This window comes from Mus musculus, chromosome 12 (assembly GCF_000001635.26).
Source record: "Mus musculus strain C57BL/6J chromosome 12, GRCm38.p6 C57BL/6J".
In the NCBI taxonomy this organism is placed as follows: Eukaryota; Metazoa; Chordata; class Mammalia; order Rodentia; family Muridae; genus Mus; species Mus musculus.
Window position 1 is genome coordinate 41,684,951 of NC_000078.6, and position 24,623 is coordinate 41,709,573.

The window sequence follows — 24,623 nt, forward strand, 5'->3', positions numbered from 1 at the left end:
TACCATGCATAATAGTCAACTCAAAGGATTTTAAAGTCTTCCTTGAAATCCTCAAGCTCCTAGAACAGGAGAAAACTAAGTAAGAGCAAAGTCTTGTGTCACTGGTTTTGCTAGTGTGATGGATATGATACTAACATGCCAGTCTTCAAAACAGAAACTATACATGTGGAACACATCAGACTAAATAATTTCTTCATATTAAAGAAAGCAAACATAGTGAAAACACAGTCTGTGGAATCAGAGTAAATGCATGCAAGCTATGTAGGTGGCCTACACACACACACACACACACACACTCACTCACTCACTCACTCACTCACTCACTCACTCACTTACAAACTTGTACATATATTTCATACACGCATTTTCTGCTATAGTACTTCTGGTCTTAGTTTCTCCTCCCATTCATGAGATAAAATACTCTGACAAAAGCAAGAAGGGTTTTTGTTGGAATCCTTTGACCACTGAGGTAATGAGATATGACCCATTCCTGGTATTGGGCTTTTATTTGGTAGCATAGGATGCCTAGCTGGGATATTCTCTATCCCATTATATTATTACTCCATTTAATCCCTTATTATCTACATATATATTTTAGGAAGCTTCAGAGAAGGGGAAGTGGACACAAAGTCCCACCCTAGCCAAGAGGGAATTGTAGCTTCTGGGAGGGGATAATCAGTGTCCTTGAGTGGAATGACATTGGATATATCAATCATACTCCAGGACAGGTCCCAAGCTCAGACGTGGTCAGGCAACACAAACTGAATTCCATGTCTTCTAGTGTCATTTTTCTTTTCTGTCATTTGTTGTTGATGTTTTTGCCTTTCTTCAAGAAAGGGAGATAGCATGCCCTTGGGTGGACAGGGTGAAGGGAAGGATCTAGAAGGAGTTACAAGATAGGGAAGAATGTGATAAAAATATACTGTGTATGATTTTTTAAAAATTAATTAAATCAAAAAAGAACAGTTTTATTTTAGCTCACAGTTCAAGGTACCATGGCAGGGAAGTCAAGGAAACAGGAACTTAAAGCGGCTGGCCCCCTCAGGACCACAGTCGTACAAGGACTGTGACTGCAGGCATGCATGTACTCAGCTCTCTTTATCCATCTCACCTATGGCCCAGAATTCCCTACTCAGGGCATGGCCTCCCTTACATCTAAGAGAAGTTTTCTCAAATCAATTTAAAAAGTCCAAATAATTCATCACTGGTGTGGGCATGCCTAAATGCCCATCTCCCAGGTGATTCTAGAATCTGTCAAGCCAACCCTGATAACCATCACACTGCCTGACCTTTCCTATTGACATGTTAAGACACTATGTTAGTTTCGTCCAATAACTGCAGTATTTATACCCAGTGCCTGTTCCTAAGTCCACCTCAAACATTTCTACACTTGAAAATGAAGGCTGCATTGCTATGGACAAAATGCGTACATAGAAGGATTTGTGTCTTGCCATCTCAACTTTAAAAACTCGATTTTTACAAACTAAGACTATTACTGTTGACAGTCTATTTTGCTTCGCCAGGTCTCGGATTTCTTATCTGCAAAATGATTGTGTTATCTGAAGATTTTAAAAATCTTTTTCAATTTAAGATATTGTGCTGTAAAGAAACGAGAGAAATAGCAACCTTAAATTGCTTATCGTATTTTTAAGAGAACTACTACTACAATCCATACTCATTCATCCTCAATATGTATTTATTGAGGATCCACAGAAAATACCAACAGGCACAGATTTAGAAATTAGAGAAACAGGGCTACACAAAGTGCTTAAATATATGCCCCTGTGGAACTTATATTTAGACAAGGGAAGACAGAAATAAAGGCAATCAAGAGATCACAAAGCTGAGAGTAGTTAAGAGCTATGGAGGAAAGCATGCTAAGGGGTAGAGTGTGAGAAGAGGAACACAGATTAGGCCAGAAGATGATCCTGCTGGAGGTTCACTGAAAGGAGAGAAAAAGTAGAACATGCCAATAGTCAGACTTGTGTTTGGAGGCCAGTGAGGTTGAGAAAGATGTGAAGTTGGTGGAGACGATGCTGAAGATGTAGCTGGTACCCAGGTTCTGTGACACAGAGATAGCCAAATGGGGTGGTTTGACTCACCAGAATGTTACTGGGGAAAACAAGGTTCCCCCTTTGGGGTTCTTAGTCTTGGTAATAAGAGGATTTAGAAATATATTTAAAAGGAAATGCCTGTTAGCTATAATTGATCCAAGTGTTATCAAAAGAAATGAAGACAGACCAGCCTCTCTGGAATCAGAGTTGTTCTTTAATCAGAACAAGTGAATGACACTGGTTTTTGGGGGGAGGTAGAGACTGTGTCCACATGGTACATGAGGTTTGGGGGGCAGTTTACAGGGTGGGAAAGGAAACCTTTGGGACAGAAAAATCCATTTACAGTCCTGTTCCTCTGCAGCTGCAAAGTGGTAGTAAGGCTCTGTGGTTTGCCGAAGACTCATACTCCAAACTCAAACAGTATGCAAAAGCAAAGATCACTTTATTCTGCAGAAGTCCAGCATGTAGGCATCTACCATTTACTGAGATGGAGACACCCAGGTGAGCTCAAAGGTCCAATTCAAAGCAGATTAGGGGAATTCCAGGGAAGGGTAGGTGACCTTTATCTTGATTGGTTGGCTCCATCTCTAAGGTTATAGGTGTCTTTGGGATTGGCTCTGGGGACATTCCTGAACCATTGCTGAGGGTACTAGGGGACTGGAACTGTTTCTGGGGGTGAGGGGAGACTCACTGTTCTTGCCTCCGGCCAGGTGGCTGGGCAGCTTCTGGCTGGCTGTCCACAGGCTGTGTTTTTTCCAGTAACTAACTTGCCTGGACTTTTCCAGTTCCGGGAAATAGAAACTTAGACCTAGTCCCCTGAACTGCTAGTTTGAAACCTGTCATGGAGTTAGCCTGTCTCATCTCAATTCTCTTAGTGATGGGTACCAGTGGGGTTGGTATGTTGTGCAGATCAGAATTATCCACAGGTGATAACACTCAAGTCAATTTTCTTGGCTAGAGTTTCTCAGTCAATCAGAAGGATGCTTTTAGGTCCTTAATATCTCTGTGCTGAGTCAGTTTTGGTAGAGTTTAAGAGGAAAACAAATGGCAGGCAAGGCATAAATCTCATCAGCGGGGTCAAGGTAAGCAGAAAGGTTTGCAATGGAATTTAACAAGCAGCCACACAGAAAAGGAGGTTTCAGAGAAAGAGTACAAAAGGAAAGAGTTCCCGGAAAACGTGTACGCCTTTGGCCAGAATATGGAAAGCGAATAAAGAAAAGTAAAAGGTAGTTTTTTTTTTTTTTCTGATTTCTAATATCAAAAAGTAGGCAGACCACATAGTCGAGGCTCCATGGGAGAAGCCATGGCTGCAACTGCCAGTGTCCACACTGAGAAGATGCTTCAGGGAAGTAAAAGCACATTATCTAATTACATGAATAATAACCCCTCCCATCTACTTTTGGGGAACTTGGAATGCTCTGTCTACTCAGGCCTACAGATGGAATTTAGAGCAAAGTCCAGAAACCTTCAACTTTTTAAATGACAATTTGAGTTTCAAGGAATGGCTAAGCTGACAATTATATTTCTAGTGTTTCTAGTGAAAGAAACAAGGGATGAAGTCCAGAGTAGCCTGAAGTTACTGTAGCAAGGGGATATTTCCAATTATTTAGGGACCATTTTGGTGGTGAGAGCTGCAGTGTGGGTGCTCATGGCATCTGATTTTCAAAAGCCAAGGGTACTAGTCAATCTACGCCACATGTGAAAAAATTCACAAGTATTAGTATAGCTGTCCAACAGCCATGGAGAACTGTGTACCCGAAAGGGAGGCTGGAAATGAAGTAGGATGGGCAGGCGAGAGAAGGATGAAGCCAAGACAAAGGTTTCTGATCAAGGCGCAAAGTTCAATTTTCAGCTCTGTGTTTAAATTGGGAAAACCACCTACTGACTCATCCTTTGTTTCAGCTGGATTATGTTGCTTTGTTTCAGCTGGACAATGTTGTAAAGCAAGCTCAGCAGGAGCAGGTGTGGTGAGGAGGTGGAAGACCTCAATCAAGGTTGGAAAATTCCACCCTAGGTGGGCAAGGTCAGTGGAAGACTGACCATGGCAAACAATTAAGGTCTGTTTAGCCTGCTCAAGGCTGGGGGAAGGGCACATAGTATTTGGCTGAAAATGTCCATAGTGTCTGAAAGGATTTTGTAGTGAAAGAGTATGATGTAGATCAGAGGCCAAGCAATGCCTGCCACACAAATCACACCACACAACAGACCTCATAGACAAGATTTATGGGGATTAGGTATGCAAAATACCTGCCTGAGTGGGATGGAGACAGAGACAGGCCAAGTCATGATGGCAGGCTTGGGGATTGGGGGCGTGGCGAGGTATGGAACATGCACATAGGGAGGATATGGCAATCGTAGAGATGGTAGAAATGTGTCCTGTTGGCCATTAATGATGATGGGGTGGGCACCGATTCATAGCAGGTGAAGAGGAACCTGGTTCCAGAATATGGGCAGTTCTTAGTTGATCAGCAGTGTGAATGCTAGCTCACAATGTAAGTTGTGAACATATGTGCCAGAAACATTATTAGATACATTTGCACCTTTCCATGATTCTGGAATTTATTGAGTAACAGTAAATTCACAATGTTTAGCTGTCTCAATGACAACAATTTGTCATATAATCTACTTACCTTGCTTGTCTGACTAAAGTAGATGATGGTTCTTACATTCTGATCTCAATATCTTACATTCTAATCACATAGTTATTTATGCCTATATGCATATATATTCAAGAATACACTCTTGGCAGTAAAGAAAATTACTCAGCAATTACTTATGGCTTATATAATTGGGAGGAACTACGTAAAGATATGCAAGGCATAAAATCTGCTTGGAAGCTTTAAGGAAACTTGGTGTTTTATAGCAAACCACTTGGCATGCAGATACTCAGATCTTTAATCCCATTCATGCTTGGTGGCCCAGAGAATTCATAGGGAGGAGCCCAACCACCATGTAATAGTATTATCCTTGGACAAGGAAGAAAGTCTTTAGACTGACAATGTATTTTCATTCTTACATAGGCATACTGTTGCCTGGACACTATAATACAGCTTTAGATGTAGAGTCACGCTAGCTAAAACAACGTAGGCTGGAATTAACACTATTCCCGTATTTGATACTTTATAAAATGAACTTTTATGTCTACTTGTATTTGTATTTTATAAAGAATAATTTATATGGTCAAATATAAAATCAAGTATGGTCATTTTTCTAAGATGCCATTAATTTTTGTCCCTCAAAATTGCCTATTGTTTGAATGAATGTGTTAAGTCCATTCCCATTAAGGAATAATTGGTTGGGAAAGTGATTGATGGTTAATGGACACATCTCTGCTTACTCATTAAGTAATTCTGCTCTTCTTGGATATTGCTCAAGTGAAAGAAAGACTTGGAATTCAAGCCTAAGCAAATTACACTTGTTTCCTGGAATGAAATCATACACAGAATTGGGAATTGATAAGAGTGATTAAAGAATCCAATAAAACAGTTTCCAAAAATACTGCAGCACCTTAAATCTCAAAGTCTAGATAGTTTTATAGTCATCATAGGCAATAATTATCTGGTCATGTTATCAGAGCACATTATTAACAAAATATAACTGTACACTTCCAAAAAGAAAAGACAAAGAAAGTCACTCACTTCTTCAGCCTTGATTGAAGAGTCACTGTAGTCCTATGAGACTTCACCATATTGCATCATTAACCCAGGAAGTCAAGTGCAAAAGCTTTCTGTGTGTATCCTCCAGAAGAGAAGAGCTTTGTTCAGGTAACCAGGGAAAGTGGTGCTTCAGTTTCTTCCCTGGGAACAAGTGTTAATTTTGGAGCTGAATGTGACTTCTGATTTTTGTGAATTGTGGGACAAGAAAAGCAAAGTGAGAAATGGCCCCTCAGCAAATAATCCTGATTGTGTGTTTGTGTGTGTGTGTGTGTGTGTGTGTGTGTGCGCGTGTGTGTTTTGAGACAGACTCTCTCATGGACTTTGGGTTCACTGGTTTGTCTAGGAGGGTTAGACAGAGAGCCTCTGGGACTGAAATCCTCCTGCTTATATCACATACACTATGTGTGTACGTGATTACAGCTACATGCCATTGCAGTGAAGGTTTATTACAAGGTTGATTGATAGAATGCAGGTCCATGCTTGTACAGCAAGCATTCACAGTCTGAGCACTTGCCCCAGTTCCTATTTGTTCTCAAACTTCCCCTTTTAATTTCATTCGTAGATGAGGCACAATCCAAGGAATATAGCCACCATGATTTGTTGTTGTTTTAGGTTTCAGGTTTTTCTTTTGTTTCCTTTGTTGAAAGTAAGTGCCGAACGTTCTTTCAGCTTTATGTGAAAATGTCCAGCATCATTGCCAGATGTTGAAGCATCTGCTGCAATTGACTTTGAAAAGTTACTTTCACGTCCACATATGAAGAACCGTTCCTTTGACTCTGTGATAGCTCTTCTTGGTTGTCAACTTGACTACATCTGGAATTACCTAAAACCCAAGGGTTCAGGTACCTATGAGGATTTGCTTTTTCTCAATGAAATCATTTGAAGTGGGATGGTCCAGATTCATCTTTAGTCTGGGCCACACCTTCTGCTGGCAGCCTATTTAAAAGACATGGAAGAAGGAAGCTCATTCCTTGCCGGCTTGCTCTCACTTGCTGGCAAGTCTATTCCTTCACTACCATTAGAGCCTCCCTACTTTCTCAGGATCCTAGAGGATATTGAAGACCACGTGAGACATCCACCTTTGCAGACTAAACAATGACTGAACTCATTCTGTTGTTAGATAGCCATTGTTAGACTATCTGGACCACGTCCTGTATAAAATTACACACACACACACACACACACACACACACACACACACACATATATACATATATATATATGTAATTTATTACACATGTATATTTACAATATATATATAGTAAATAATATATATACTAAATATATATAATTTGTTCTATATGATCTTTTTCTTTAGAGAACCTGAGTAATACACATTCCATTTGTCTTTCTACCCTGATTACCCCCAACATTTGTTTACTCATTCAATATAAAATACAGACAACCAAATGAAGGACTTACTAGAGAAATTGTGTTTATACCTATGTACTGTTAGAATGTATAAAGTAGTGCTTATTTCCACTTTATTTCAAGTTACTTTATATCTATTTAAATTACTAGTTTTTAAGATCTTTATATCTGTGAAAATATATTGACCTTATCAGTTCAGTGAGATTTCTTTTTATGTGCATCTCCATATAATATACATGAAGGCATAGTAATGTGGTGTTTAATATAAAAGTCACATTTGCTTTTTGTTCCTTTTGATTTTACCAATTTTACTTTTCACTTGTCCTTTATGTAACATTAACCCCTTACGTCTGCATCATCTTCTATATTCCTAGGCTTTTCTTTGTGTGACTTCCAAGTTTTCTATGTCCACATTTAAATATTTTGAACCTGTTTTATTCCTCTTAAACCAAAATGGAAATATGCTGTCACTTTCTGTGTTTAATCCTTCAACAATTTTTTTTTTTAAAGTCTCACTAGTCACTTGAAATTTCTACTGTACAGAAGTAGCTCCCTGGTATCGGCACATTGTTGTTAAACCACGCCCCTGGAATTTTGCTTCTTTCTTCAGTTGTTTGGTGCTGGATATCTAACCAACGGCATTTACTAGACAAGTGCATAAGCTCTCTCTGCCACCCTTCTGTTGTTTTTATCTCTGCTTCTAAGATTCTTGTCACTATGAACCATACCATACAACAACAAAAAAAAAAAAATGAGGAAAAATGCATTGTTGTACCTGTTTTATATGTCCTAAAATCTTTGTATGAGTGTGTGTGTGTGTGTGTGTGTGTGTGTGTGTGTGTGTGTGCTATTGTCATGTGCAAAGGAGACTCCAGAAGACATAGAAGGGTATTGGATCCCCTGGACCTAGAGTTAGGAGTTACTTGATGTAGATGCTGGGAACTCAGGTCCTCTGAGAGAGCACCACGTGCTTTTTAACCACCTCTTTCATCACTCTGTCCTTATACTGCTGTTTGTGGGATTTGATTCCAGGCATAGGATTACTAAATGGTAAGACAAATGGATCTCTTTTAAAATTTTATAGATACGGCTAGCCTGCTTCCAAAAAAGATTATCGGTTTCATATAACCAGCAATAAGAGATGATGCATACTTCTTCCAATTCATCACAGCAATAGAGCCAGATACTTGTCATAAAGGATTATCTATATTGGCTGAAATTCCTGTATTCAAGACTACTGGTAAATTTGAGTGTGTGTGTGTGTGTGTGTGTGTGTGTGTGTGTATTATTCATATATATATTATATACATATATATATATATATACTAATGTAAACTCCCATATTTGTTTCCACCCATAGCTACTATTAACCTTTAACATTTAATTTTTAAATACTTGAATATCTTTGTAGTTTTCAAAACAAAATGCCTTTTCTTCTCTATTAAAAACGAATCCTTCTATGCTAATTGATACTGTAGCCCCCAACTACCTTATAATTTTTATAAATACTGATTTTTTAAATTGATTGCAAAATTATGTTTATTTTCCATGACTTATGGATATTTTATATTTTATGCTATTTTACAGTATAAAGCTTCATATTTTCAGAAGTATGAATACAATGTATTGAATGTTTTCCTTTTCTTTCAAACCATCCCTGTAGAAGTGTGCAGAATATCTCATTCATTTTCTACCTTCCTTATCTGCACCTCTGGGATTGTATTCTTCCTATTTTCAATGACATTATCTGTTTAAATTGTCTACTTAATCTATGAATTGTGCCTGAACCATGCTTTTGTTATATTTATGTTTGCATTTTAGTACCTAAGAATTATTGAGGACACTGAAGCCCTAAGACCCATGGTCCTCCATGGAAGAGGTGCCAAAATCGGTGTTTAGTCACAGCCTGTCTGGCTGGCAGACTCTCCTTTTCTTTCCCTTCTCACATTCCTTTCCTGACTCAAAGTCAGATTCCTGAAGAGAGATTTCCAGGCTCTGTGCAATGAGATCTTTAACTGTGAAAAATTCCTTTTTCCTAATTAATCAACTGGCCCAAAGATGATTAAATTTATGGGAAATAAAACAGCACACATTCCTTTTAATATAAAAAAAAACTTAGAGTTGTATAACATAGATTAAGCAAAAGATAGAATACTGTTCATAGTTCTTCAAATATTTAACCATCATTGGGCCTTACAAGAAAAGCACTGAGATGTGTCCTTCTCACATTTATAACTAGCATGTTGAAATGATCAGCAAGCAGAGTAATGAATGATGTGCTGGCCCCTGGGAAATTACTTGTAGAGAAGACGCTGGGAATAAATGCAACAATCCAATTTATAACAAATATTGACTTTATTTTGAAAAATAAAACTCTGCATTACAAGTTTACTGATTTATTTATGTTGGTTAGCTAGGAAGCCACGCAGGGAATAATAAGATGAGTCATTGTTTCTATTTGCCATTAGGTTCAACTGACCAATAATTGAACTGTGTCACTTGCACTTATGACATTTCGTAGCTCCAGTCATCATTTCAGCAGAAATGAAATTTGAATATATAAAAGTTAGATGCAGTTTTGAATAATATGTGGCATTATCTTTTTCTATATTATGCTAGCTCATGTGATGCCTGAAATTATAACCTTAATACTTTGACCTATGCAAAAATTTAACTCGGTACACTTCTAGATAAGTTAATATTGGGCATAATAGCATGTAGAATACTTAGGAGGAAAACAATAATAATGTCTTTTAAATTAGCATGTAAATTTACTTATTTTTTCTATATTAAGGTTTTTCACTGGAAAGTTATTTACAAAACACTTTAATTTTTGATGTTCTTTTAAATATTTTCTAGTAAAAAGGACTTTTCACAAATAAGGTTTAAATTTAATATTACCATTTCAGTCAGCAATGCATATCTTGATTCAGATATCCATAATGCATTTCCTATTTATGATAGCCTTAAACAATACCATCTTTTAAACATTTGTTCAGCTACCAATGCTTAATTGTTATTGATTGATTGATTTCTCTATAAATCAAGTTTGTAAATGTTTCCCGTTTACTGAATTTTATTATGGCACTTTAGTCTGTCTCTGTACTTATTACATTGATCATTTTTCTTTCTTTTACTTTAATTTTTCAAAATATTTACTTATTTTTATACTAGGCATATGTGATTTGTCTGTCTCTATGTATATGTACATTCTGTGCTCACAAAGGCTAGAAGAGAACACTGGCTTCCCTAGAAATTTAGGTATAGATGATTGAGCGTGTCTATGTGGGTTCTGAGAAACAACCCCTGACAGTGCTTTTAACCACAGAGCTGTCTCTCTAGCTAGCCAGCCCTTTGCATTAATTTTTTTTTTGTTGTTGTTGTTTTTGGTGTACTTTATCAAAAGAACCAGATCATAGTGTTTCTTGTACCATCACCTACATTGTCTGTGTAAACTTACATAGTAGTCATTCAGTAAATGTTGACTCATATCCCCCAAAGAAAACGAACACACCTGCATTGTTCAGTGGAATCACAGCCCGAGTACGGGTTTTACCTATGACCTGGTAGGGCGCGTATGGAATCTGATACTAAAAATTTGTAGTCATTTCATGGACAGCCACATGTTTATTCTCAAATTGTCTCATTTATGCTTCTATAATCTAAATTTAGAAAAAAATGCATCATGGATTTTCACTATTAAAATCATTTTTAGCTGCATTAAGAGTATTTGTGTTGCATTTGAAAGTACTTTATTATTTCTGCTACTTTAAGGTATGAGTTTACTCTAATCACCTAGCAACAGCCTAGTATCTGTGAAGAAAATATTTCTTCTTTTCTCTAGTGAATAGACATTAAGACCTCTTCTTTGAATCTTGAGTAGTCTTGATGCACACTTCAGTGGAAAGAAAATTATGGACTACACTTTCTGTAATCTGTGCCTTGCTACTAACTAGCTAGATGCCACCACTTTATATCTCTGACCTTCACATCTTAATCTGTACAAAAGGGAGTTATTGGGTCACTTCTAGGGTATTTAGACTCGTGATCCAAAGAAATGCAATCACCTGTAGCCATAGGCAGTCCAGCTTCCTTGGAATAGAGTTGGCATTATTTACCTAAACTCATAGGCTATTAATTTGTGTGTCACTTTTAATTCACGCAACAAGGGAAGGCATGTGAGTCCTACTGTGTCGGTAACAAAACTGCGTTTGTGACAAAGCAGACAATAGACAGAGTTTAGGGTTGAGATTGAGGATGAGTATTCAGAGTGGAAAGATGCCGTGCCATGTTGTGACAGCCAAAAGTTCTCAGGAATTTTTAGAACCCTCTGATCATATGTCTTAAGAATCATAATTTAACCAGATTCATCAAAGGCTTTTAGGCTTACTTTCCTCCTTAAAACTCCTTTGTACGATAAAATAGACACTATAATCTTTTGTGCTTAAAGCCAGTAGAAACTCAGGTCTCATCTTGGCATTGTGCTCTCATTTGGTCCAATATTAATATAGCTACTATGTTCTGACTTACTACTATATTATTATTATCATCATCATCAATATTTCTGCCCTGATGATGTATTTTTCTCCTAAGCAGCCTTTGCATAAAACAGGATGCTAGTTCTATATTCTTTTTATAATGTTTTTTATTCTCTCAACAATACATCTGACTGTAGATTCCCCTCTCTCCACTCAACTCCTCCTATCCCCCCTCCCCCAACTCACTTCTTCCCCAGATTGACTAACCCCACCCAATCTTCCTGCAAGAAGCATAGGCCCCCCAGGGACATCAATCAAACATGACACAAGATAACACTAAGGCATGCTGCAAACGCTTACATCAAAGCTAGGTGAGGAATCCCAGTAGCAGGGAAGGGTCCCAAGAACAGGCAGAAACGACAGAGACAAACCCAACTCCCACCTTCCTGAGTGCCTCTCGATCACCAAACTAACACCCCTAACATATGTAGAGGACCTAACACAGACTCGTGCATGCACCATAAGTGGCTTCAGTTTCTGTGAGCCCCCATGAGCCCTGATAAGTTGATTCTGTTGGCTGTCATGTTTGATTCTGCCACAGGTCTCTGAGCTTGTGTGGACTCTGAATCCTAGTCATCCAGGCAGTGTATGGCATGGGTAACCTCTTATGGTATGGGCCTTAAAATTAGACAAGTCATTTGTTGGCCACTTCCACAACTTCTGTGCCACCATTGTCCGGCACATCTTGTAGGCAGGACTGTAGTTCAAAAGTTTCATGGCTGGGTTGGTGTCCCAGTTCTATCACTACAGATAGCCTGGTTACAGAAAATGGCTGGTTCAGGCTCCATATCCTCCAGTACTAGGATCACTCTAGTAGAATCCTGGAAGTTTCTACTGTACTAGATTGCCATATCACCTCCTCCCATATTACCTTCAATTCCAATTGTCTCTCCCCATCCTTTGTCCTTCTATCCCCCCCCCCCAACCTGATTCCTTCTATTCCCATCCCCACCTGACCTTAGACTACCTACAAGTCTTTTCTATTTCTCTTTCCCGGAATATATCTGTGTCCCCACTAGAAACCTTCTTTTTTTTAGGTATTTTCTTCATTTACATTTCAAATGCTATCCCCAAAGCCCCCTATACCCTCCCCCACCCTGCTGCCCAACCCACCCAGTCCTGCTTCCTGGCCCTGGCATTCCCCTGTACTGCGGCATATGATCTTCACAAAGACCTAGGGCCTCTCTTCCCATTGATGGATGACTAGGCCATCCTCTGCTACATATGCAACTAGAGACACAAGCTCTGGGGGTACTGGTTAGTTCATATTGTTGTTCCTCCTACGGGGTTGCAGACCTCTTTAGCTCCTTGGGTACTTTCTCTAGCTCCTTCATTGGAAAAGCCTCCCTCACTCTGTGTATTGTAGTATGATTGTCATTTACTTAACAGTTAATATCTACTTATAAGTACATATATAACATGTTTGTCTTCCTGGGTCTAGGCTATCTCACTCAGAATAATATTTTCTAGTTCCATTCATTCTCCGGCAAAATTCATGATGTCATTTTTTTTTTGTACTGCTAAGTAGTAATGTGTAAATGTGCCACATTTCGTTTATCTTTTCTCTGGTTGAGGAACATCTAGATTGTTTCTAATTTCTAGCTATTATGAATAAAGCTGATATGAACATAGTTGAAAAAGTGTCCTTGTAGTTGGATAGAGCATTCTTTGTGTATATTTGCCTGAGAGTGGTATATCTGGGTCTTGAAGTAAAATGATTCCCAATTTTCTGAAGAACTCCCATATTGATTCCCATATTGGCTGCACAAGTTATGAAAATTCTATATTCTATAAGACAGTTTCTTTTCAATAGGATATTGCTCTTTCAATTACATCAGATCACTTTATTATAATTACTGATAATAGCTGATAACATCTTATTCTTTCATGCCTTTTGCTTTTTAATTAGCTAAAAATAATCAAAGACAAACATCTCTATTTTTCACTGTCAATTAGAAAAATCTTAACAAATTTTACGTCAACCACATATTTCCTTTTGCATGTCAATACTATAACTAAGACAATTCTTTTTTCAAAATTAAATATTACATTTATTTACAGAAATTTCACTCCTGGATTTTTTTATCTATAAGAATATAAATATATTTCCATATAAATACATACCTGTTCCTATTTGCTGTATTAGTCTGCTTTTCTGTTGTTCTTGTATAACACCATTGAAAAACAACTTGGGGAGGAAAGGATTACTTCATCTTACACTTATAAGTGACAGCCCATCATTAAGGACAGTTTGTGTCTGGAAGGAATGGAGGGACAGGGGTAGAGACAGATTTGGCAGTGGGGCTCAAGGCAGGAACTGAAGCAGAGGCCATAGAGGATCACTGATTACAAACTTCCCTTAAGAAAACAGAAATGCAGGGGTTTGGGTTTGAGGGAGCAGTCAGCCTCACAGGTCATCACTGCTTTGTACATGTAGAAAATTCAATAAAATGGTTTTTAAATGATGTCCCTATTGAGTCGTGAATTATTTACACAAATTACAGAGAGAAGGGGAAAGAGTACATATGCACAAGAGAAAGACCCAGAGAGAAACATTTAATAAACACTTACCTTCTCATAGCTCTAGGAATTACATAGACAGTACTTTAGTGTTCAACTGATGGAACTTCAAAGATCCAGTGACTTAAACACATTGTTTTCAAGGTCAAATAAAATTGGAGGCAATCATTCTTTATCCCCTTTATGAGGCCTAGGTAACTTGTCTTGGTAAAGCTAGTACTAAAAATGTCTCTTTTTAGACAGGTAGTTAAAAATACCACATAGAACCCATTTTTGACTGTCAAAACCAGATATATTTGCAAGCTATAGATACCTACAACCTTATGGGCTGGCACCTTACTTACCTGCTAAATCAGCTAAAGGATTAGCTTGTCTTTTATGCGAGTTTGGGAGCAAAAAGCTATTTAAAATTCCTTCTCTAGAGAAATTATATTAGCAGTATTGTATTTCTTTGGCAGCCCTAAAAGGAAGTAGCCCAATAATTTACCATCATATTTTTAGGCCATTGTAGGCTACTAGTTTAAAAGTTGGATGCACTCTAAGAGATTAGGAGATAGAATATGTCCATATAGCATGTTTATCAGAGTTCTCTACTTACAGTATTTCTCCCAAACCTGGCCATTATCTGTGTAAGATACTATGTATCAGCATAGCAGCATTGAAATATGCAAGACACTAGAAGGTAAAACCACAAATAGGTCATTCCTTTACCTGATACTCTCTATATATTTGACTATGTACAAACGGATAGATTACATATGAGCTTTTACATATGAGCTCTAATGTTCCCCTATAGAGAAAAAGAAGATAGGAAAAACGAGTCACCCTACCATTAAAAATAGTCATAAGCACAACACAAATGTGAAAAAAAAAGATTGAGGCATATCCTCAGTAATTTGAAGAGATTGATACTAATCAATAGTGGGTTTCAGAACATTCTGAATTATAAATTGAAAGAAAATAATGAACAAAGAAAGTCTGGCAATAATCATCACCAGTTATTGTATTTTAAATGTAATTAGAACCATACCCAGTGCTTTACTTAAAAAGCCTCAAGCTGAAGATGATACATTTTGTGCATGCTACATATGCTATGTTTAGTATATGCTACATTTGTCTGCTTAATAATCTTAGCGTTAGGTTCTCCCTCTCTTTCTCTCATCCTTTGCCTAGTGTTGCAAATGAAAAACTGGCCCTTTGAGTTTTATCAAGTTGTTTCAAATCATATCCACTTGATAGTGTCAAATAGATACACCAAACCAAGATAAGCTACCTCCACAGATTAAATTGAACAGTGAAGTTCCCCTCACAGTGTTTACAGTCCTTTGCTAATCTTCATCTTAACCTAGTTAATGTGGATGTTAATAGGCCCACCCTATTGTAAAGGTGGCCAACACTTGTAACAGATAAGCTTGCTTGCAAATCATAGAATTAAGGTTGGAATTTCCTTAGCCTGTCCTAGAATCAGAATGCTTTCCACAGTATTATCCTGCCTTTAGGGCATTATTTTTCATCAGTATTAAATCCATTTGTCATTTATTTAACAAATACTTGTTGAGCCATTTATGCTTTAAGGATGTTCTATAAGAAAGACATATTTCCATAGGTCACATTCTAACATGGAGAGATAGACAGTAAGTAAACAAATCAATGAACCCAGGTCAAAAGCTAGTGTGCGTAAAAAACGAAAAATAAAGCATTGTAAATGGCTAAGAAATAAGGGTCTAAAGCATGCTTAAGTTCCTTACTTAAGATAGCCACCACAAAGAAACCTGCTGCCTTTACTGTTACATTGATGGCGCTATAATTTTCTCATAAGAATCTTGATTCTTATTGTCCCTAAAATTCAGTCTGACTTGTGTATCATTCTAGCTTGGAAAAGAATATGTGTGGCCTACTATTTCATTGCTGATATAATTTTGTGTTGGATTTACTTTATCATCTTTTAACTGAACCAATAGTTCATGTGTGTGTGGGTCTCAAAGCACCTTCACAGCCATGGATCTTCTTGATATTATGAATGTCCAGAAGACTTTATTATAATTACTGTGACAAGCCCATCCCTTTCCAAAACTTGGTCTCTTGGTGTCCAAAGAACCCTGTAACCGATAGGTAGTCATTACTAAGCAACTGAAGATCATGTAGACTTGAGACTCATTTTGGTTCCTTCCTTGGACAGTTTCCTAATTAAAAAAAAAAAAGTATATGTTATGATGAGTAGATAGGACAAGAAGATCCAAGGTAGGCTATTCAGACACCAGGTATAAGACTATTTCATTCTGAGGATCCTTCATTTCTTTACTCCAGTGAGATAACCCGGAAAGCTATGAGCATATACACCCACCACTAATCCATGGGAAACACATCTCGAGACCTAAAGCAAATGCCAGAAACCATAGGTAACATTAACCCAATGTAATATATAGTATGTTTTCTCATAAACATGTACTTCTGTGATTGTTAAATGGTTATTTTGAGTGAAAGAAATTTTTAAGTATTTTCCTTCTAAGAATTTATTCTAAATGCTCCGCTTAATACAGTGAACAGATATTTGGATATATAAGGTGATGACACCTTTACAGCCGTTAACTATAAGGTTTCTTTTTTCCTCATCAATATCATTTGATGGGAGCATTAGTCATTAGACACTAGCTTACAAAGCAGTGATGTCAAGAACTAATGGAATGGTTTTAATTGAAGAACACTTCTATTGCAAAGTGTACGAGGGTAAGATGTGTTAAAATTGTTTTTGCTTTTCTCTAAAAATCTGAAAGCCTCCTTCCCTATAGTAATTAAAAACAAACAGCAACCCTTAACTTACTGTGAGGTTCTAATGGCTACAATATTGCTTCTTTGCATGGATGACTTACTGATCTAAAGCAAAGCAATTCAACACTGAAATTATCTTGAAAATTAAAAACCATCTGAGATAATGAATAGTTTCAATTTCTATAGCACCAATTTATGTGTACTTTCCCTTTTTAATGCATTCTTCTGTGCATACACAGCTTGCTAACGAACAGAGTAGCCTCCGAGTGATTGCATATCCAATAACAGTGCTAAGCTCAGTTTCTGAAAGCTTTGGCTCTCGGAGTGAATTTCATTCATTCTTTCACGCATTCATTCAGAAAACCTTTATTAAGAAGCTTGTTTAAGTTAGTGTTTTCCAGGGTGCTTTAGGAAATAAAGGAAATACACAGCTAAGTGCTCCCAAAATAGTAATTATTTTTGTGGGGTTTGAATCAAATGTTATTTCAACTCTGTCTTTTATTTAGTTGACTGTTTCATAATTTACTTGCCAATGCTTTGTTACTAGATATTTGGGTAAATTGTATTATGGAAGTGAGGCCTATAAAAAGTGTGGGTTGAGCACCCCTTATAACAAACATTTGTTTATATTTCTAGTAATTTTTAGCAATCAGTTTCTACAAATAGTAGGACTGAGACAACAGGCATGAATATTTTAGTCTCTTAAAACATTCCCATGCTGGGCATGGTGGTGCACGCCTTTAATCCCAACACTTGGGAGGCAGAGGCAGGCAGATTTCTGAGTTTGAGGCCAGCCTGGTCTACAAAGTGAGTTCCAGGATAGCCAGGGCTACACAGAGAGACCCTGTCTTGAAAAAAAAAAAATTCCCAAAGTAGATTAAAAAAAGAAAGAAAGAGAGAGAGAGAGAAATAAAGGAATTAAAACAAAAAGTTTGAATCATTTCTAATGGCCACTGACAATGTGAGAAAGATTACTCCTACCTACTTCCTTTCATGTGTTAAGAATATGAATATCCGGCTGGAGAAATGGCTCAGTGGCTAAGAGCGCTGACTGCTCTTCCAGAGGTCCTGAGTTTAATCACCAGCAACCACATGGTGGCTCACAACCATCTGTAATGGGATCTGAAACCCTGTTCTGGTGTGTCTGAAAATAATGATGGTATACGCATGTACATAAAATAAATAAATAAACCTTTTAAAAAAGAATATGAAAATCTGCTGTATGTCATCTGTCATTGACACTTCTTCAGAATTGTTCAAAAGTTGCTTTTTAAGACAAATGTAGTGCTGGTTGGTTTCCAACTAATACTGTGTCAATAGGTTCCACAAAGGTCATCAAGATTCCTTTCCTTCCTACTAATGCTGGGCTTTCAAATATTTATTCATTTGTTTGTTTATTGTTTTTATATGTGCAGGTGTTTTGTCTTCATGTATACCTGTACAACATTATGTGTGCCTGTCTTCTTAGAAAAAAATGAGTTTACCCCAAATGAGTTTCAATGCAGTTTTGCTTCCTTGTGTAACAAAGATCCTATCATACAGGAAAACTTTTTTCCAAAGTATTCTAGGCATAAACATATTGGGAAGAAATCACCTGTTTTTAAACTCCCAGAAGTCTGTTCCAGGTTAAATGAGGTCAATCTGAACCAAGTTTTCAACATATTTCTTCCCATGGTTCATTTTAGAGTTAGACCCCCTCATCTGTCTAATAGGTGTTCTATCCTTCCTGATTCTGTCTCCAAGTTGTAAAGTCCCCTTCCTGCTCTCACCTCATTGGTCTCACTGTTTCTTTGCAGAACAATTGGACACAAAAACCGGTTGGTCAAAGTCCCCCGCGGTCACATGTGGGTTGAAGGCGATCATCATGGACACAGTTTTGATAGTAATTCTTTTGGACCGGTGAGTCGAGTAAACCTTGTTTCTGGGAAAGTTGCATTTCAAAGGTGGAAGCAAGTGCTGCCCAAGAGCTTGCTCTGTTCTTCCAGCCCAGGCTGGCCAGAGACTTTGTAATGGAACACACTTTATGTTGGTACATTCCTTTAGGTGGTCAAAGGGTGTCTGTGTGTGTGTGTGTGTGTGTGTGTGTGTGTGTGTGTGTGTGTGTGTTTTAACTGACTTTCCACTTGGAAGATCTTTGTTTCCTTCACAGTAATGCTATCTACCTGTGTTTTCAGTTAATATTTAACCCATAAAAATGTAAGACAACATATAAACACCAGTTTTCTAAATCTTTTATTCAATACAACAGTATTAGAAATCACAGTAGTAAGTGTGGGAGAGATAGGTTTCCTTGCTTCTCTTTTGTGGTCCCATTTCAGTCTGACAATGAAATTGATGTAAAACAGATTACCAGAGAATGATACATGCACGTGTAATATGTTTTCAGTGTCAAAGAAGCCCTCACAACGAAGCAGAGGTCTTTAAAATGGTGAAGCTTACCCATCTTTGTATTAGTTTGCAAAGAGAAAGGTAACTTAGGGCAAGTAGATAAATTATGTAGAGGCTGAAGGAAGATCAGAGTTATTTTAACAAGACTTCTGAATGTTCTCAGCTAGGATTCTCTGTTGAAGAATGTTGCTTGACTTGAGCTACAGGGAGGACAGTTTTCACCTTTAATCTCCTCTTTTCACAGTTTTCACAGTTTTCACAGTTAATCTCCTCTTTTCAAGACAGAGGGGAGTAGTGTGCCCAGCTCATGGCTGCTGTTTTTCAAGTACCCTTAGCTGAAAGTAATCCTTGTGTCAGTGGCATGCTTGAGGGTGGCACATTCTGGTACTGTTCACAAGTGACATTTTGTTAGCATTTAACTTATTGCAGAAATACAGACTTACTCTGTTGCATGCTTATCCATAGAATATGTGACTACCCTGATATTTCATGGATCTTCATCACTTTGAGTGAATATAGAAATTCTCTTCTTTATGAGTCTTCACAGTAATTTATTACGAAAGTGAAGGATTTGTTAGTCAGTGGAAACTGAAGCTGATTTCTTGTTGGTCTGGCCTGTTTAAAAATTTACCTTTGGTCATTTTGTTTTCCCAAAGTTGTATTTATTATACATGTATAAGACAACACAACTATTTAGCATCCTTATACATGCTGGTATAAAAAACATAGCCTCATTGTTTGTCAAAATTAAAAGGCTGTAGTCTCTAAAAAGGAATTTTGTATGTATATTATAAAGAGCCAGTGTTATTGCCACTAAATATATAGCCACCTGGACTCAACTTTGGTAAAATGTGTAAAAGCTGAATAAGTATGAGGAATCATAGGAGAAATTGTATCACAGCATTCCTACTGGTTTCTCTAGTCACACCAATGATGTTTTTAAAAAAAAGCCTGCAGTCCATACTTGCCTTTGAATCATAATCATATAAAAAGATTACATAATCTAAGTTCTGACAAAGGAAAAAAAAAAAGCAATGTTGGGAATCCTTTGTGCTGCTTATAATACAGGACAATTGTCTATATTGAAGAACACAAATAACAACATGAAAGAAAGTGAATCACTTGAATATAGCTCGATTTCTTTGACCAGTAAGAGTACATGTACCATGTTTTGGCCAAGTCTATATTAAAGTGACTTTGAAATGAAGTATCTACTGGATTACTTTCTACCAGGTATTTGCTAAGTGGTTCCTGATAATAAAGTCCTAAAGTTTGAGGGGTTTGGTATTTTGTTCATTATTAAATTGGAGCTGGAGCAATGGTGTTTATATAATGATTATGACTGCCTATCAGTTGACTTCTCTTTGTGTTCTTACTGGAGAAAGAGCAGGAGAACTCGAAAGATGGCTCGTGAGTAAACCCTTGTGCTTTGTGCATAGTGATCTGAATTTGATCCCCCCAGAACTCAGATATAAGCAAGGCCTGGTGGAACGTGCCAGCCCTGAAAAGGAAGAGACGAGATGATCATCAAGGCTCATTAGCCAGGCAGTCTATAAACTTTTGAGCTCCACTTTCAATAAGGAACTCTGGCTCAAAAATATAAGCTGGACAGAGCCTGAAGAAGACACTGAATGTCAACCACTGCCCAAACCTCACCCACGCCTACACATGTACACATGCACAAACCAATGCACACATGGATATTAACATATATGCACACATACCTGTGCACTTACGTACATTTTTATTAAAAGGAAGAGACAAGAATAAAGTTGTGAGCTGGATGCTGGGAACTTCCTAGTGTCTTCAGTGTGCCCTGTGAATTACATAGCTTTTATGTGTGCTCCTTTTCCTGCCTACACTTATAGCAATGCTTTGAATCACTGAACTGTGATTATAAAAACACCCATAAAAGAATAACAGATGTGGAAGTGTCCTCCTTGTCAAAAGCAAGAGAACTACATGTGAAGGATAGTCTCAATGTGTTTATTACAATAAGAAAGCATATAGCGTAAAACTTTGACAAATATGTTGCATTTATTTCTCAATACCATTTGGTTTATATCAATGTTTTAGATGAATTCTATTTGTCAGTTATAATAGACTCAATAATTAAGTAAAGACAAAATTATTTTTAAATCTAGTGTTTACCCCGTACCCTTTTTTGTTGAATATAAAGTATTTATCCAAACCTACTTTTGATTTATGAGTGAAATAAAGCTATTTTCACTTAGGAAACTAGTATTGCTTTTATTTCCCAAAATTAAGTGAAATGCTTTCTCTAGAATAAAAAATAAGCCATCCTTCACATCATATACTAACCTATTTGTGTAGTTGTGAGTTTCTCAATATTTTTTTTTTGTTGTTAGAATGTGTTCTGCAGTTCTGCTCCAATAGCATCTTTGATTGGAAAACTTCTTCCTAGTGAGTTCCCTTCAAGTTTCAGGAAAAGAAAGATAAGCACTAAACAGTTAAGTACATTCCATATAGTCCTTATAAATCTAAGCTAGAATGCTTGGATATAGAAATTTATTTTACTTGATTACTTGACTAATCTGTTATAACAGAGTATAACTATGTATTCCAAGCTGGACTTGAACCCCCAATCCTCCTGCTTTGGCTTCCAAAGAGCTGGAATTCCCGGTGCATACCTCTACATCTGGCCTGAATGTAGAGGTTTTTTTTTTGGAATGCCTTTTCTATTAGCCCTTGATCATGATTCATTTGAAAATTATTTCAGTTTTTAAATTCTAAAACAATAAATCTTAGTACTATACTTTTAGAAATATAGTCTTGAAAATTATTACACTTTCTGATAAAAACTCTCAATGGATAAGTTTGCTTACACATCAGCATATTTAAATATTATAAAAAGGACCAGTGAATTTCATGTTTTCAGATACATTCTTGATTCATTCCCCCCACCCCTTGAATTGGGAAATTCAATTCCTTGACATTGACAGCTTATCTGAAGGAGTCAGACCTGTCAGGAATGCTTCCTTTGTCTATAGAATGGACTGAAACTTTTCATCTTTATTTGCCTCCCATTCACCTTCACAGTACACGTTACTGTTTTTCACATACTTTATGTTTTTGCATAGTAATCCACCTGGTTATAGAATCTGCTTCGTTTGTTTTATTTGTAGCTAATTGATAATCAATCCTAGAAGGTGTACTCAGCTGATGATAGCTAGACTCTGGCTATACCCACTTAAAGTTCTCCTGATGTTTTTATGCTCAAGTAAGCATTTAACTGTAATCCATCAAAGAAGCCTCAAGAAAACAAATGTCTTATCCTGATTTTTTTTTTTGCTAATTTTATTATTTCTTGTGTATATCTTTACACTGTCATTTGCGTCTTTGATTTGTTTCACTGCAACTACACAGGAATAAAATGTCTGATATTATGAGTGAAAGGTTAATAATGGCTTATTAATAAAAAGATTTTAACAAAACTGAAGCAATAGAGAAATTCTCAGCGAGAAGAGGAATTGTACATAACTTCTAATCCAACATGCATACTCAGTTTCTAGAGGAAGGCACCAAAGAAAGAAACTAGGATACTCTTGTACAGACACAGGGCACAAATCAAACAAGAGTTAAAAGTCTTCCTTATGAACTCTGTTCTCCAACTTTTACAGTTTTATATTTCCACATGATTAAAAAGACCCCTTCTCTGAATTAATTGTACATAAGTCATTGATAAAATGAGCATCTTCATGTAAAATAAATTTTAATAAATAATCTGAGAAAATTTATAGAACTATAATTAAATGACATGATTTAGCCTTAGGGTAAATTTTATGTTCATGCAAATATGCTTATAAAAATTTTTTAATTATACAATCAGTATTCATAATATTGAATGAATTTTATTGTCTCCAGTGTTAGGCCAGTATTTGATTCTTTTTTTTTTTTTCTTGGTTTTGTTTTGTTTTTCAAGACAGGGTTTCTCTGTGTAGCCCTGGCTGTCCTGGAACTCACTCTGTAGACCAGGCTGGCCTTGAACTCAGAAATCCACCTGCCTCTGCCTCCCCAGTGCTGAGATTACAGGCTTGTGCCACCATGCCAGGCTCAATATTTGATTCTTTTTATACCATTGTAACTACCCAAACTTTAATGCGGTTGAAAAATTTTATGATATTTAAAATTATAAACATATATTTTGTCTCAAAGCTAGTTTAAAGCTGATTGAAAGTAGATGACATATAAGGTCAAATTTATCTATTTATTCTATAAATACTGTTTTACAATACCCTGACCAGATGGAAAAATATCAAATGTGCTTCAGTGTGAAAACTTTTAATTATAGATAACAGTATCACTATGGTCTTTATGTTAAATTTTTTGGATAATGAAGACAATAATAGAAAATACCTTCTTATATATGGACTCCATTTAGTGTTTCAGTTTGGATTTATAGTGTGAGAAATAACTTTTGATACATTTCTTTTATAATTATGATAATTGGATAAATTCAGAGTATTTGACTATTTTATTGAAAAAACTATATCAGATATAGGCTTCAGATTGCTTCAAATAATTTCTAAGCATATCTCATAATATACTCTTCTGCTCTAGCAATAAAATTGGCATCCTCCCTTTGACAACTCCTACTATTAGAGGTGTTAATACATTTCCTGAAATAGCAACAGTCTTTTCCAGCACCCAGAAGTAACTGTTTACTGCAAGTTTTATTTGTGCTCTGTTGATTAATAGGAGGGCACCTGAAAGGCAATGCCCTGTTGCTGTTTGTACATGTGCTTCATGGGTGTAATCTTTTAAGGAGTAGTTTTTAACTACTTTAGGGCAGTGAACTCTTCCACCAATTAAAATACATGCTGGACACCTCTCTTTCATTTATTATGAATGTGCATTTGGGTGCTCACGTTTGAACTGGCCTCATAATTATTCATTCCTGTTCATGAAAACATAACTCTGACTCTTTTGATGGCCTCCATTTAGCTTATACATTTTCTATCTTTGAAGTTTTTCTAACATTTTTATCTTGCTGTAAGACATGAGTCTCTGAGATATTTTCATTTTGTGCTGCATGGTTATTTTCTTTATAAGGGAATATGTCATAATAGAAATTCTAACATCTACACAGAAATCAAAACTGAGTAGTTTAGTGTCTAAAATAAATAATTTGTTTTGACTATATTGATCAAAAGACTTGAAAAGAAAACTTTGGTTTTAGACATTGCAAGGCAAAGGCATTCTTTCTAAGATGTATAAACACAGTTTGATTTTTAGGTTTGTGATCACAGTGTCACCTTGTGAACAATTTGTGTGCAAGGACCATCTAGCAGAACAATTTGGAAGCA

At 36.7% G+C, this 24,623-nt stretch overlaps 1 protein-coding gene across 3 annotated transcripts in view; it reads left to right on the forward strand.

Moving 5' to 3' along the window:
* Positions 1 to 24,623, forward strand: part of Immp2l (IMP2 inner mitochondrial membrane peptidase-like (S. cerevisiae)) — a 931,528-nt gene that overhangs the window by 660,890 nt on the left and 246,015 nt on the right. For all 3 annotated transcript variants that reach the window (NM_053122.4, XM_017315261.2, XM_017315262.1), the window contains 1 exon segment: positions 18,705 to 18,807. In NM_053122.4, coding sequence (NP_444352.2) covers positions 18,705 to 18,807 — 103 coding nt within the window.